Source organism: Acanthaster planci, linkage group LG17, assembly GCF_054643075.1.
Source record: "Acanthaster planci isolate LZ-2023a linkage group LG17, COTS_SCS, whole genome shotgun sequence".
Lineage (NCBI taxonomy): Eukaryota > Metazoa > Echinodermata > Asteroidea > Valvatida > Acanthasteridae > Acanthaster > Acanthaster planci.
This window is the reverse complement of record NC_141793.1, coordinates 2,396,730-2,411,650: the sequence shown is the minus strand read 5'-3', so window position 1 is coordinate 2,411,650 and position 14,921 is coordinate 2,396,730. Positions and strand designations below refer to the sequence as shown.

General features: G+C 44.4%; 2 protein-coding genes across 2 annotated transcripts; both read left to right on the top strand.

Moving 5' to 3' along the window:
- The first annotated feature begins 152 nt into the window (after positions 1-152).
- Positions 153-8,790, top strand: LOC147796268 (uncharacterized). Its single transcript, XM_087148035.1, has one exon. It carries the CDS (start codon positions 1,309-1,311, stop codon positions 3,304-3,306), a length of 1,998 nt encoding a protein of 665 aa, XP_087004161.1. The 5' UTR covers positions 153-1,308; the 3' UTR covers positions 3,307-8,790.
- A 906-nt stretch (positions 8,791-9,696) lies between these two features.
- On the top strand, positions 9,697-14,807 carry LOC110982569 (uncharacterized). The gene is made up of 2 exons (XM_087148036.1): positions 9,697-9,976; positions 11,298-14,807. The coding sequence occupies exon 2, from the start codon at positions 11,634-11,636 to the stop codon at positions 13,569-13,571; it is 1,938 nt and encodes a 645-aa protein (XP_087004162.1). The 5' UTR covers positions 9,697-9,976; positions 11,298-11,633; the 3' UTR covers positions 13,572-14,807.
- The last annotated feature ends 114 nt before the right edge of the window (positions 14,808-14,921 follow it).

Genomic DNA, 14,921 nt, shown 5'->3' with positions numbered 1-14,921 from the left:
GTCCATTCTCCAAACTAGGTTCAGCTTCCTTTTAACATCAACCAACAAAACCTGAGAAACTAATAACGCCTTTAACCATGTTGGGGCACACTTTGTCTACCCCTTTAAGATATCAAGTACCAATACCTTGGAACCCCCTTTTGAAATTGCAAAGTGCGCTGACAAGGAAGGAATTTGTTATGCGTTATTTGCTGAACGCAGAATGAACAGTTCTCCATACTGAGCTTTGCTGCAATGTGGCCTGAGGATAACCATGGTGTTACATACAGCGTGTGGGTCCCACAGACACGTATTCAGATGACTCATGAGGTAGCACCGTGTAGCCGGGTCACTTTTGACATGACTTATGAATATCTGTCATTGCGCGTGCAAATTTGGTTCCGTGTTGTGTTTTTTAATGACTATCATAACTGGCTGGGCCAACACAAGTTGTAGTGCCTCTGAGCTGACAGCACAGCACGCGGGCGTCAGACACTGGTGACCCGACGCGGGTGTGAAATCAACTGTGGTGCAACCCCTCCCGGCCCTCGTCGTTTTCAGGTAGGACTTTGTCAACTGCGGGTGACATCCAGCCGAATGCAAACAGAAATATTTATGGCTCACTGAAAGCATAAACATGTAGATGAAAGCAAGTTGAAAGTGCGCAACAGATCACAGTAACAAACCACTGATCAGCCCCACTGCAGTGTGACTGAACTGCAAATGTACAGTATATATTTGGGCCGATCTCCGGACCACGTCGTTTTAGTACTTGTCTGGGCATTTGTGTTCTTGCGTCTGATTCCACCACCTGACCACTCCATGAATGTGACCGAAGCGAATCCAAGAATGTAGGAGACTGTCAATGCCAACATCTACAATGCCAGGAGGGGACGACCCCTCGACCTCGGTGACATGGCGCATGGTGATGTTTGCGCAGTGGATTTCACGTGCACGTGATTATCGAAAGGGGAAGTCAAAACATTGCGGTGAAACTGAAAAGCGGTCTGCGTAGTTTTCACCACTAGCCTGTGACCAAGTTTTGTGTCACGGGAAAACTTAAATCAAGTATCGACTTACTGTATGTTGATGTTGGACCTGGTCCGTCATTTTTTTCAAATAGTTACTGCAGTGCAGCGGCCACCAACGTGAACCATTAATTGTTTCGTTTCTTGAATTGGTAATGCGCGATGGTGGTCGACAACCCTGTGGAGTTGTTAATAATTTTGAATGGTTTGTGGACTTCGATCGTCGTCTCACTGGGAAACGGTTGAGTAATGTTGGCTTCGTTTTAGGTTCAACTGATTGGCTCCTCTATCAACAATTTACATGATCATATCGATGGGGAGTTTACACCGCACAAAACCTCGTGTGTCTCGTCACGAGCCGGCGGGCATGGCGGCGTCTTTTGCCAATTCGGCGGTTGACGTGACAGAATCCTTCGGCTGCCACCTCAGCTGGACCGAGCTCAGTCCCTTCGTTGCCGACCGACAGACCCTCAGCCGCGAGGAAGAGATCATTGCTCAGGACGAGTGGGACTTCGAGGACCGCCCGACTTACTACACCGCTGCCCGGAATCTGCAGGGATTCATCGCTTACCACCTCAATAAACACGACCAGGCTTTTGGTTTCTTCCAAGATGTACTAGACAAGGACGAGAACAACATCAACGCCTTGGGAAACGTTGCCTTCATCCACAAGAAGCTGTGTGAGATGCACGAACACAACGTGTATCGGCAGAGGCTCATTGATATTCTAAGGGAACCCAGTTATGCTGAAAGAGCGAGGGCCTATGCAGATAAGGCCCATGCTATTCGATACTTTGAGCAATCGAAACGGTGCTTTCGATACATGAGATTCATCGAGAGAGCTGCGACCATTGGAAGAAAATGCCACGGCCCTCAGAGAGCGGAATGGTTCTTCGACTATGCCCTGGCCTTGTATAGGAGAGACGTCCAGATGCTGTACCTCAGAAAACTTGCCGCTGAGGCAGGCTATGCACCGGAGCACTCGGAATGCTACTCAGATGAGCGGATCATGGAGGGATTCGTGAAGGCTTGTCAATTTTTCCTTGATGTTATACGCTCTAGTACCTCAAAGGTGTACCAAGCTTTGTCCTGGGTGTTCCTCGGGATCCTTGTCAATCATGACCCGAAGCACAGGAGCATCGCTGAAGCGTTCCCGAAGGAAGTGGACCTCCAACACTTCACAGCGGAAAGCTGCTACAGAAAAGGTCTGGAGATCCACCCGGAGCATGAGATCGTCACTCGCAGGGTAGGTTCTGAGTATGTTAAACTCAGACGCTTTTCAGAGGCCAGGGATTTGCTTGACAAATCCCTCAGGAAAAGCCCATCACAGTTCGGGTATCGACACCGAGCGCTCATGTTCTTAGAAATGTTCGAAGCAGCCCCTGAACCAAACAAAGAGACGGATCGGGCAAGGCAGTGGCTCCATGAAGCCGCAAGGGATTTCACCCAGGCTTTGAAACAGAAGGAATTCCACGCAGATTATTCTGACCTGGGATATGTTTATTGTCTCCTCGGAGAAACCAACAAGGCCTTGGTCCAATTCGATCGGGCCACCAACAGCGAGCAGGACGACTACTTTGACCCGGTGTTGACTCACAAGCGATGGGCTCGGTGTTTGAAGAAAAAACACCAGCGGGAAGGTAGCGAGTTACAGCTAGAAGAAGCCAGAAGGGTCCAAGAGAAGATTCTTGAAACACCTCTTGGAGAGGAACAGCTGGACTACTTCAGTGACGACTTTGGCCAGTACAGCACCAAAATAAAGCCGGGGTTTGTGCAAATTCTTCAAGACTACCACTTCTGGGCTGCTCACTCCGAGCTGAAAGCCCTGCATTCCTTGGATCCATCTCCAAAGGGTGCAGGGTACCGGTACGACTTCTTCGTGTGGCACGCAGAAAGAGACAGTCGGTGGACCGCGGCATTCGTCGATAAACTCGAATCCGAGCACGGGCTTGTGGGCGGAATACAACGGCGAGACTTTGTGATCGGCACGGACATCCCCTCGGAGATCATACGATGTCTGAGGGAGAGCCACAGGTTTGTCGTCATCCTGACGCCCCCTGTCGGGGGCACGGACTGGTGGCATACGGTCCTCGTCCGGGCAGAGATGGAGGCCAGCAGGAGAGGTGGACAGTACATCCTGCCAATCAAGCTGCGAGAATGCTCCCTCCCGGACCTTCTACAGCCCTTCACGCCACGTGTGTGCGAAGAGGGCCAGCTTCGGAAGGAGCACTGGGACGAGCTGGTGCATGTTCTCACACAAGTCCCAAGTAAAGTTAGTCCCAAAACACCAAATGTCTAAGATACAGACCTGTGATTCTAATCTTTCACCAATTTAGTTTCTATATCATGCAATTGACGTTTGAAAGTGCAAGGCATCATGAGGTCTGTTAACGCTATAAGGGAACTGTACTCTTTCTGAAAACGAAAGTTGTGGGCTGTCTCAGAATGGACATTCTCCACACCATGTGGGATTTTAACGCCTAAGGTGTTCCTATGCATTTCCATCATGAATTCAATATGCTGCATTACGGCAGCTGGTGGCGTATTTGGAAGTTTACAAACGTTGTCGGTGGCAGCAACCTCGTTCCCATTGGTACGATCTTGCCACGTCATACTGGTTCCCACCATGCCTTCCTAGTGAAAGAAAGCGCCCGCAGCCCATGGAGACGAGGTTGCATTGGCACTGACGTGCTCTTAATAGCAAGGTATGTAAGTGCCAATTTCATGGCGCTGCTTACCGCAAGCGAAGCTGGCCATAGCAGATAATTCTGTGCTTATGGTGAACGTATTTCACGGGTTAGCAAGGAATTTTGGCTTGTGCGCATGCATACATCCCGTAACTAGGGACTCTGTGCTTAAAAGGTTAGCGCAAAATATTTCTACTAGCGCGTTTGCGCAGATTGGAGATCGTGAGCGCCGAATTCTGCAGTAAGCAGCACCATGAAATTAGACAATGGTTGTGAACTGATGAACTGTTCTGTTTGGAGGAAAAGACAGAAAGACAGACCAACGCCGAACAGACACACCATCTCTTAGTGTGGGCTAGGTCAGGCTGTGTCGCGTCGGTTGGCTGTCTTGCCTGTCAAGTTTCCTCCTTTTTGTGTCATTTTATACTTTTCAGTTTCTTGCGTCTGTTTTTACTCTTCCAAAATGCTTTGCTTTTCAGTCTCTGCTAATTTACTTCATGCAGCATCCCGGCCGTTTTGTAACCAGTTTGCTGCGAGTTGATTAGTTTTGTAAATAATTATTGATAACTATTCTATCACTGGGATGCAGCATCCTTCTGCGGATGGCACGTGTCAATTTTGAATCGTAATCTTGCTGTGAAATTTTTCCACGAGGTGGATCCAATTTCGATCTCTTTCCTTACTGTATGCACATGGCGTGAAAAGAAAATGACACAAAATTCCTCTTCTGTGGGTACAAGCCAGGATGTTTATTCAAGATACCAATAGTTTGGCTTTTCAGACTGGGGGATCATTTTCCCCTGTGCTTACAATTCTCAACTTTATCAGTCAGTTGGTACCCCGAGCCAGGTTCGATCGGCGACCCTTAGTCAACCGCTGGTCGGTTTTACCCGTCACCCGGGATGCATGTGGTTCGTTGGTTACAGGGTAATGTTGGCTTGTGGTGGACCAAGTGGTCGATGATCGAACTTGGCCCTTGATCCCTTGCACTGCTGCACGCAGTATCTGCCCTTTCCCTGTAGAATTTGTGAAGAATGTCCGGTGGTGTTATGAACCACCTCGTTGTCAGACTCTGCATGGACTCTTGGATACGCAAACTGGCTTCCTACCGAATGATTCGCTACCCCAATCGCAAGAAACTTTCCTATCGTACACTGCAAAAAAAGGAGTGTTAAATTTAACACCGCTGGTGTTATCAGGGGACTACAACAATGCTTTTCACTGGTGTAAAAAAACGTGTTGTCCTTTAGTGTTACTTTTAATATCCCCCAGTGCATTGTAACACTTATAAGTGTGCAAAGTAACACCAGAGGTGTTAAAGTAACACCCTATGGTGTGGTCATCTGATAACACCAAATATTGTTGATTTTAATACCAGAGTTTTTACAGTGTAGGCCCCTATAAAACATTTTCAATTCAATATTTAGAGGGAATCGCGTGTTTTGACCGTAATTACGAAAATCATAACCATTTCTCCTCTTTCCACTCTGCTGCTTGTTATCTTGATTTCTTTAGTGTAGGCCATCGATTGGTAATGTTCCTTCGGGAAATCATTTACTTTCCGATTGACGCCATACGTGTTCGTTCCAGTCTAGCACCCCAGACATTGCACACCAAAAGTAAACTTCATATTGCAATCCTGTAAAGGCATCAGCCTATTCTAAACCTAATTCTAACATCTAAGATTTTGTGGATATCCAAACCATGATTTAAATACAAGAGAGAGACAGAGGAGTTAACGGAAGTGTTCTGCTCATCGCCACATCGACCAGATTAGGGATATGACCACAGTGTACTTAACAATGAGCTTTTTGTCTGGAGGTTTCATTGTTATGTCACGGGATTTGCATCGCGCTTTTACTCAAGAATTGCATAATTGCTGGTGACTTCTAATTTGAAATCATTCCCTAAGTTCACTTATTATGTGGCTATACAGTTATGTAAATTTGTATAAAGAGGGGGAAATTTACTGCGAACTTATAAATGACTCACTGGTATTGTTTTGACAGGGAGATTAATTTTGCATTAAAAATCGATTATCGATGAAGATTGTGGATTTTGCACGTTGAGGTTTAGAAATCCTCGCCAATATATTTTTATTAAATTTTAATTTGTATGAATATAGTTCCAGTGACAACTTAAATGTTAGACAGATTGTATGTTAATTGGGAAGCTGTTATGAAACTTCTCTTGAAGCTTGTCAAAACATGAACATATATTCATAAATCATTCCTGACACAGTTTCTGTTACCGTGCGCTCGATCAAACAGACATGGTGTTTTAAAATAGCATGCTTAGAGTACATGTTTATTCCTGCCATCTCATGCAGTATCTGAATTACGCACTCTAATTTAAGAAGCCTATTTGTCGCAGTTCTATCATGAGAGCTTTCCTGTTGAAAATTGCTTCTCCAAAAATCATAGCACAAATATTGACATTAAAGTTTCTGTAATTTTGCATCGTTCAACGGCATACGGCACGCGATATGTCAACTTTCGTACACAAAGTACACAAAGCAGCATCTTGACGTACAGAAATGTTCACACATAATCACTCCATGCAAACACAGTTTTAAAGCTAAGAGAATAGTGTATTGTAAAAGCATGTTAACCAATTGTTTGTGGGCGCCAATCGCGCTGTTTCTTTCAAAATAATATTAACGAATGTTTTGAAGCTGTTTGTGTATATTCAGTACTGTTTTCTTTTGTCTGCGTCGGATGTTGGACTGTATCGTCATCCAACCTGCAAAATTGGAGGGGAGTTTCCACGGCGCTTTACGCTTGAACTTCTGGCTTGCGGCACCCTGAGAGAGTCTCCCTGTCCATTTCATAGAAGCTATGTACGCGGGGATACTTTTTTTCCAAGCAGGGTTAGGGCTATTTATAGTATGAAGACCCGTACGCATGCGTGTTACTCAGAGAGGTCAGCATTCGTGATACGGACGTCGTTGAAACCAAAGATCGTATAGCGCCGCGAAAATACGATCTTTGGTTGAAACTACCAGTAGTAGAGTGGCGGGTATTTTTTACCGTGCTAATTTGTTTACGAAACAGTAAACAGTAATCTATGGAAGACTAGCACTGCTTCAGTCTTTGATGTTTTTGTCGAAAATATTCAATAATTTCACACCACATTTGATTAGTGCCCAAGGGTTACGGTAGAGATCAGTAGGAACAAACTCTTGCAGATATTGTCTTAGTCCCGTGTAATCACTAAGGAAACCGTGAATTAGTGGCTCAGTAGGCCTATTTTTCACGGTTCTCAGCCGAATGGCCGAACTGAAAGCTCACTGCCCATTTAGCACGACCAAACCTGATGGCATTGTATCAAAGAAAGGTTTCTATCCCAACACTGATCTTGTGCTTTATAAACAATTTTTTAATTGAAAAAAAAATTTTTGACTTGCTTTGTATTGATTTTGAATTGCCAACTGGATTTATTGTACTTCTTTGTCACAGAGTGTAGGGCAACAATTATGCAGGCCCCTGTCGGTGTTCTGGTATGACAATATAAATAGATATATTTCCCATAATGCACCTCATACCCTGTCAACTTGACTGGGGGGCAGGAATGTCTCAAAACACCCTTCAGTTTCTCTTACATGAAAGGTAATCGTCAGAGAGCTACCAGTGAAACGCGAAGGACGGTCCTTCCTGACAAGCCTGAGGATCGGAGTTAGTCTTGCCAAATGTTCTGCACAGTACTAGGCCTAAGGCATCACAAAGCAACATGCCCTCCACGTGTCTCAGTTCTTGTGAAAGAAAATCCCTATTCTAAAAATTTCTATTAAAAATTCCCAAAAGATCTTGGCTGTCTCTCTTTTTTCGTTGAATTTTGTTCTACAAGCAATATTATTCCAGAAAAACCCGCTCAAAAGAATACGGGTATAAAGCGACCGTGCGAGCACTTGTTGAATGCTACTCGGCCTTCACTGAATTTTGGACTTAAACTCAAGCTTTCCTTCATGATAACATGGGCAACGACCATCATTTGCAAGTGTTTCCTAATGATCACTTTTTGGAAGTAATCGAATGTGGTGCACTGAAATTATTGAATATTTTTGACTAAAATATCACAGATCGTATAGCATTCTTCCATACGTTAGCGTTTTGTTCACAAACCTACGACCTGGTAAAAAAAAACCGCCACTGGCCATGTACTTCTTGTAGCTTCAACGACGTCCGTACCACAGATAATGATCTCTTACACGCATGCGCGGGAGTCTTGATATTAGACACCAGAAGTTCCCGCCTAATGACAGCGTGAACCAGCTTTATCCGTGTGAAACTAACCCTGATATACTTGACTATTTATACACTGTAAAAACTCTGGTGTTAAAATCAACACTTTCGTGTTATCGGATGACCACACCATAGGGTGTTACTTTAACACCGTTTGTTTTACTTTGCGTACCTATAACTGATGAAATGCACTGGAGGGTGTTAAAAGTAATACCGAATAACAAAAGTGTTAACACCGGTGAAAAATATTGATGTAGTCCTCTGATAACACCAGGAGTGTTAAATGTATTACCAACATAAAAAAGTTGTACAAAAAGAACGTTCTTGTGTTATGATGGTGTGAGGATGTCATTTCACGGTGCAGAATGTTGTGTAATCTTATGAATATATTCGCTAACATAATTATATCAAAATAGCAGTTTGTTTGTAAAAGGAAAAACCCCGCAATATGTTTGTTTTTCTTTAATCCAATTTGTTCTTTTATCCGTCTACGACAGCAAACAATACTGCGGCAGCGCTCTTTCATTTCAAAACACACATTTCCTGTGCTGGAGTTACTTGCGTCATAATGTAGTACTTGTTTGGAATACTTCATTTCAGTGACGCCAAAAAATACGACGACCATGTCAGATTTCCAGTAAACATACACTGAAACTTGTTGGAAACGTAGGTGTACTGTTGCCAATTCGTAATAGGCCGATTTATTTCACACCACTGCGGTCACTAGTTTGTATGTACTCGAACGCCCTCTGTTAACACGAGTCTTGCTGTCAGTGAATTTTGCTTTCAAAGAACAGGGCTCGCGCCACTTGATTTTTGGCTAATCTACGTGGTTGGAATAAATTCTTCGTGAAAGTGGTTTGTGCATACAACCTTCTCAGGTGTTAAAAAAATGCATGGCGCCTTTTTCCTGGAGGATTTCCGAGGGAGGAAGTTCTCTTCCAGTCAACAACAAGCTGATAAACCATTGGCCAATCACAGTGCGCGAAATCTGTCGACCAAATGCGCGTTTGGAAATGGTCGACCGATTTTGCGCGTAGTGATTGGCCAACGCGTTGCAGACTCGTGGTGGCGAACTATTGTGAATCGCCCGTATTGTTGAGGAGATTGGTTTTGCGTGCAGTGGTTTTTTTTCCAAGGATCGAATTAAGGTGATTTCCATCCCCTTCGATCTCTTTTTTTCCATTTCTGTCTTTTCCCTTTCTCTTACTCTCGAAAGTCAAAAGAGTGTAAACCTCGCTGTCAAAAAGGGTGAGTCTTTCATAAAATCCACTCCAAAAAAGTATGAAAATCACCGCGAAGAGCCGACAAAATGATATGGCTTTAATCTTTTCCCGAATTGGGTGATTGCGTCAGAAAAAAAATTAACGAACCCTAGAACGGATAGTTGAAGGTTTTCATTCTGATAATGATGATGGGAAAAGTCGGTCCTTCTCGGTTCATTGCCGGTATCAGTGGTTTGGGCGCTTTACCCCCAGGCTGGAACTTAAAAAGATGGCCGACTGGCCGCTATGCGTGTACACCACATTGCCCCTCTTCCCAGCACAATATGTGCGTAAAATACTAGACCCAAGGCTGTTGTACCTATGCGTCTCCCCCCCCCCCAATCGGAAAGGAACTCCCGAGATTCCTACAACACTATGAAAGACACGAAAGCGTGAATCCCTCTTTGCCACACTTCATGAGTCATGCGAGTGAGCCTCATTAGCATAATGCCACGGTCCGGCATACCTAGAAGTTATGTGTCAACACTGTGCATGCATACGGTAAGGTTTTCCCCAATCATAACACAGCGCGCTTGGGCTGTCGATGCCCAGTGATGTCAATAGCATGCAGTGTACTTGCGCTATTGTTTACGCTTCGTCAGCATTGGTAAGGTCCAGCACAGTCCAACCAAAGTACATCGGTCACTACGAGCTCTGCTGTCTGCCATGTGTAATCACAGTGTGATTAGCGGCCGAACGATGATGTTAAAGCTCACAACATCATGAGGTAAATCTGGCTCCGGTGTCCATTTTCCATTTTTCAAGCCGCCTCTCAGGTAAGTCTTAACATCTTTCACACCACTTCTAATCAAAAAAACGTTGCTAAACTTGCGAAACTAGAAATCCTAATTTACAGAATTCCTAGAAGAATTTGTTCACCAAAATTATACACAGCACACGTTATAATTTTCTTAAGTTAGATTTCATCGTGTTGTCGGTTCAGTCTATGTGATCGTGTCATTACCTGCATTTCCAAGGCACAGCTCAGTCATCGCTCAGAAATTCCCATAAAATATACCGCACGCCGCGCTTTGCACATTGTCGAACGACATACCAGACACAACAGCGGAAGATAAAGGGTACAGTCCACTAATTCAAGCCCCATTCAAAACAGTGTAAAATCAGCGCTGTTCAGGGCCCAATAACATGCATACCAACATCCCTGAGATTTATGAAACACAAATTAAATTATTGTCTGGTCCCTAATCTTTCAATTTTTTGGTGGGTTAACCAATTACATTTTTAATTATTCACACAAAACAAAATCACCCCCGAAAAGTGATTTTGCCGAAGTCTGATAGCAGCCATATTCAAGTGGAAACCCTCAACGTTCTCGGGCACTTGGAACCATTTTTAGATTTTAGACATTCTACTCTCATTCTACTCTCAAAGCTCAAAGACCCAGGGAGTTTATCCTATCCTGGTAACGATTTACACAATCTCACCATTTTGGGGGCCAATCTCCTTTTTCAAAAGATACTGCGAGGGCACTTTTAATGCTAATGAGCTGGCCAGAAATCATCACCTGAATTAGTGGACTGCACCCTTAACCGTCGCGTTGATCACGTCACGTAGCAACTGTCTGGGTTCACCGAAGGGGCCATCGTCCTTCAGAAACATGGATGTTGTACGCGAAATACAGTTTCGTGGCTAGAGTGCTACAGAATGAGCATACCACGATTCCTCGCTTGTCCCACAAGACTGAGTGCGCAAACGGTTGGCGCAGAATCGTTTTCCACCAGAATTAACCGCGCTTTCTTGCAACACGCTGAAAACTGAAATATTGAATCCAATACTTTCAGGAGTGCAGTAAATAATAACTCTTTGCAAGTGTTGAATCCAACATTTTAAATGATAAACACAGTACTTCAAATGTGCAAACCAACAGAGAGTTAATGCAATAATTTAAATATTTTCCCTTGATCTTGTTGAATCAACATTTAAAACGTTGAATTTAAAAGTTTAAATTTACGAGTGAATAACATAGAGTCTGAAACTCTCACGTTTTCGATTTGACTATAAAATAGTCTTCTTGTGATCTGTTGCATTCCGTCTTTGTTTTCGTGGACTTTGCAGTTGTGTTTCATTGTCATGCAGGGTCCAAGATTGCCGTGGTTTCCAGACAGATGGCTCCTCGTTAAACCTCGTTGGATTTCTCAAGTCACAGCGTCATTAACCGCAGTCTCCGGCAACAGCAGCTAGTTCAATATTGGCCAAACCCCAGTGCTCTACGTTGCGTCTGTAAGGAACATTGTACGTTGGCACTAAACTGGTTTCTGTAGTGCCGGCCGAATTACAGCCGTGTGAGAAACTGCACTACCCCTCCCTGAACCATAGTCGTAAGATTGTTTAGACTACTTCTTCCAAGCGATGGGACATCACAAACTGTAAACAAAACACTATTGGAAGCATTTGTGCAGCTACACAGTTTGCATGGCCAATGAGAGTCTACTCAGTGAGACTGCAGAATCCTTGGGCTGCCACCTCAGCTGGCCTGAGCTGCGTCCCTGCGTGGTAAATAAGGAAACTCTTCGGCTGGAGGAAGAGGTCCTTGCCAAGGAAGAGTGGGACTTCAACGACCGTCCAACCTACTACACGGCCATCGGCAATCTACAAGGGTTCATCGCCTTCCACCTCAACAACCACCAGAAAGCCCAAGCGTTCTTCCAAGATGTCTTGGGCAAGGATGAGAGAAACATCAACGCCCTGGGAAATTTGGCTTTCCTGCACAAAAAGCTCTATCAGTTTGACAAGTACAGAAAATACTACGGCAAGCTTATGGAATTGTTGTCGAGAAATTGTACTAAAGCTGAGAGAGCCATGGCCTATGCGGATAAAGCCCACGCTATTCGTCACCTGGAGAAAAAACGATGCTTTCGTTACATGAGATTTATCGAGAGAGCGGTGGCTCTTGGGAGGGACTGCGACGGTCCACAGAGAGCAGAATGGCTGTTTGATTACGCTCTGGCTTTGTACAAGAGAGACCTCCAGGTATTGTACCTTCAGGAACTTGCAGGCGAAGCTTCCTTCGTCCCAAGCCATTCTGAATGGTACTGCAACGAGCGAATCTTGCGTGGATTCAAGAAGGCCTGTCATTATTTCATGGAAGTCGCCCGCACCAGCACCTCAAGGGATTACCAAGCTTTGTCCTGGGTGTTCCTTGGCATCCTTGTCAATAATGACCCAGACCACAGAAGCATCGCCATGGCATTTCCAGATGTGCCAGAACTCCATCACGTCACAGCTGAACAGTGCTTAGAAAAGGGCCTGGAGATGCATCCAGAGTATCACGCGGTCATCCGTAGGGTTGGTTCTGAGTACGTCAAGCTAGGACAATATCAGAAGGCCAAGCCGTTGCTAGAGAGGTCACTTAGCAAACTCGAATCGCAATTTGTGTATCGGCATCTTGGCGTCATGTACTTAGGCATTTATAGCAGATCTGAAAAGGACAAACAAACAGAGCAGGGAAGAGATTTCCTTCAGGCGGCTGCTGAAAATTTCACCCGTGCTTTGGAAATAGGGAAGTATCCCGGAGACTACTCCGACCTAGGGTATATTTATTTTCTCCAAGGGTGCATCGATGAAGCCATCTCCAATTTTGCTCATGCCATAGACAGTGAGTATGACGAATACTTTGACCCAGTGCAGAACCACCAGCGATGGGCTCGGTGTCTGGAGGAGTTTAACGACCTGGAAGGCAGCAGTCTGCAACGGGCAGAGGCCGAAAGGGTCCGAGAGGAGATCTTGAGAACACCCCTTGCTGAAGACCACCACTCGGCCTACTTCAACGACGACTTTGACTACTACAGCACCGTGGAGAAACCCAACTACGTGAGAATTCTCGAGGACTACCACTTCGTGGCACCTCCTCGCCCCGAGCAGAACAGCACGCTGCGTATGTGTACCTACCGGTACGACTTCTTCGTGTGGCACGCGGACAGGGACAGTCGATGGGCGGAGGTTTTCGTGCAGAAGCTGGAGACGGAACACAGACTCGTAGGCTGCATGCAGTCAAGGGACGTCGAAGGTGGGCGGTACGTGTCTGAGGCGTTTGTGGATTGCTTGAAGTGCAGCTACAAGTTTGTGATCATCCTGACTCCACACCCTCTGGACCCCTCCCCCGACGACACCATCCCCAAGAGCGTGGGGTGGGAGCGGTTTGCCGTCGAACAGGCTTTGTTCGAGGCCAATAATCACAGGGGCGGGCCCCGAGAGTACATTTTACCCGTCGTGCTCCGCGACTGCTCCTTACCGGCAACACTTCAGACAGTGCCGGCCGTCAAGTGCAAAGAGGGCCAGATTCTGACGAAACATTGGCAGGAATTGGTGCGACAACTCACTCAATCAGCACGGTGTTCTGATAAGCTCTAATAATGCCAAATCTCCTTAATTTGGAGAAATAGCTGCTCTTAATCTCTGGCAAGGAATCACTGCGGTGTGTAATTTAATTAGTCTAGGTTTGCCTATCCAAGCATGTTGAAGACTACTGATCTTCTCTATGACGAAAAATGCAAGACACAAAAAATATTTTACTTACTTATTAACAGTCTTTAAGCATTTTCTGTCGAACAAAATCTGTCCAATAAAAGCCTAAAAATATCATTGACTCCACCTGTCATAGGTGTATTGAAATACGTCGATGACCTCAGTTTGGACGAGATTGGGTCAGTTGACAGCCATTTATCTATGCAAAACAACACTGTTGATTTGTTTTGTTGGTTTGAGATTAATAAACATAAGCCCAACCATCTACATGTAAATGCAAGACTATGCAATTCTATTTTGAAAAAAGTGCACCTAGCCCGCCATCTTTGAAAATGGGCAATAATTTACTTGATGTCGTAACGAAGAAAACAACTTGGTGTTTGGATTCAGAATGACCTGGCATGGGACGTTCAAGGTCAGGAAATAGTTGCTAAATGTATTAGATACCTTCATATTCTTAGTCGTCTCAAAAAAATGGAGGTCCCAGGAATGATCTTTTGACAATTTTATTACGTCCAGTCCGGTTTTAGAATATGCTGTCCCTGTGTGACATTCTGGTCTTACTGCAAATTGAGCATCGTGTATTAAAGCAATCCAGAAACGGGCCTTTAAAGTAATCCTGGACCAAGATAACTCTACGTGCTGATTTTGCATTGTCTAAATTTAATATGAGAACTCTAGCTACTACTACTACTACTACTCTAGCCTTGTTTCTGATCGTTTTAAAAGTTGGTTCCCTCTAAATAGTAGAGTTCATGCCATGGAACTTGGACAAAGACGGCAGTTTGTTGAACCCAAGACAAAGGCTTCGAGGTACTCTTAGAGTGCTATTCCATCGTTTATCAAACTATGGAATACACTTGCGAATACCTAATTGTAAGCAACGCTTGGAGAAATGAGTATTTCATTCATTTGATTTTGTTTTATTTTTTAACATAATTTTTGTATCTTTGTTCATATATCTTTCTAATTAATAATTCTGTTGTCTTATTTTAAAGTTTTTATTTGAGTAGTAATGTTTACCTGTAAATCAAATTACAATTCGGTCTTTTACAACGAGAATTTGATGTTTTAATAAATAAAAATAAAATCAGCAGTTACCAGCGCCCTTGTACAAACCAAGCTCTCAAGTAGCAACAGCGCCCTCTTTTTACGAATTTTGACAGCCAGCACATTAGTGCATGCACGGATACCAGTTATCTGCTCCACTCCACACGTTCAGAGTAATTGTAATCA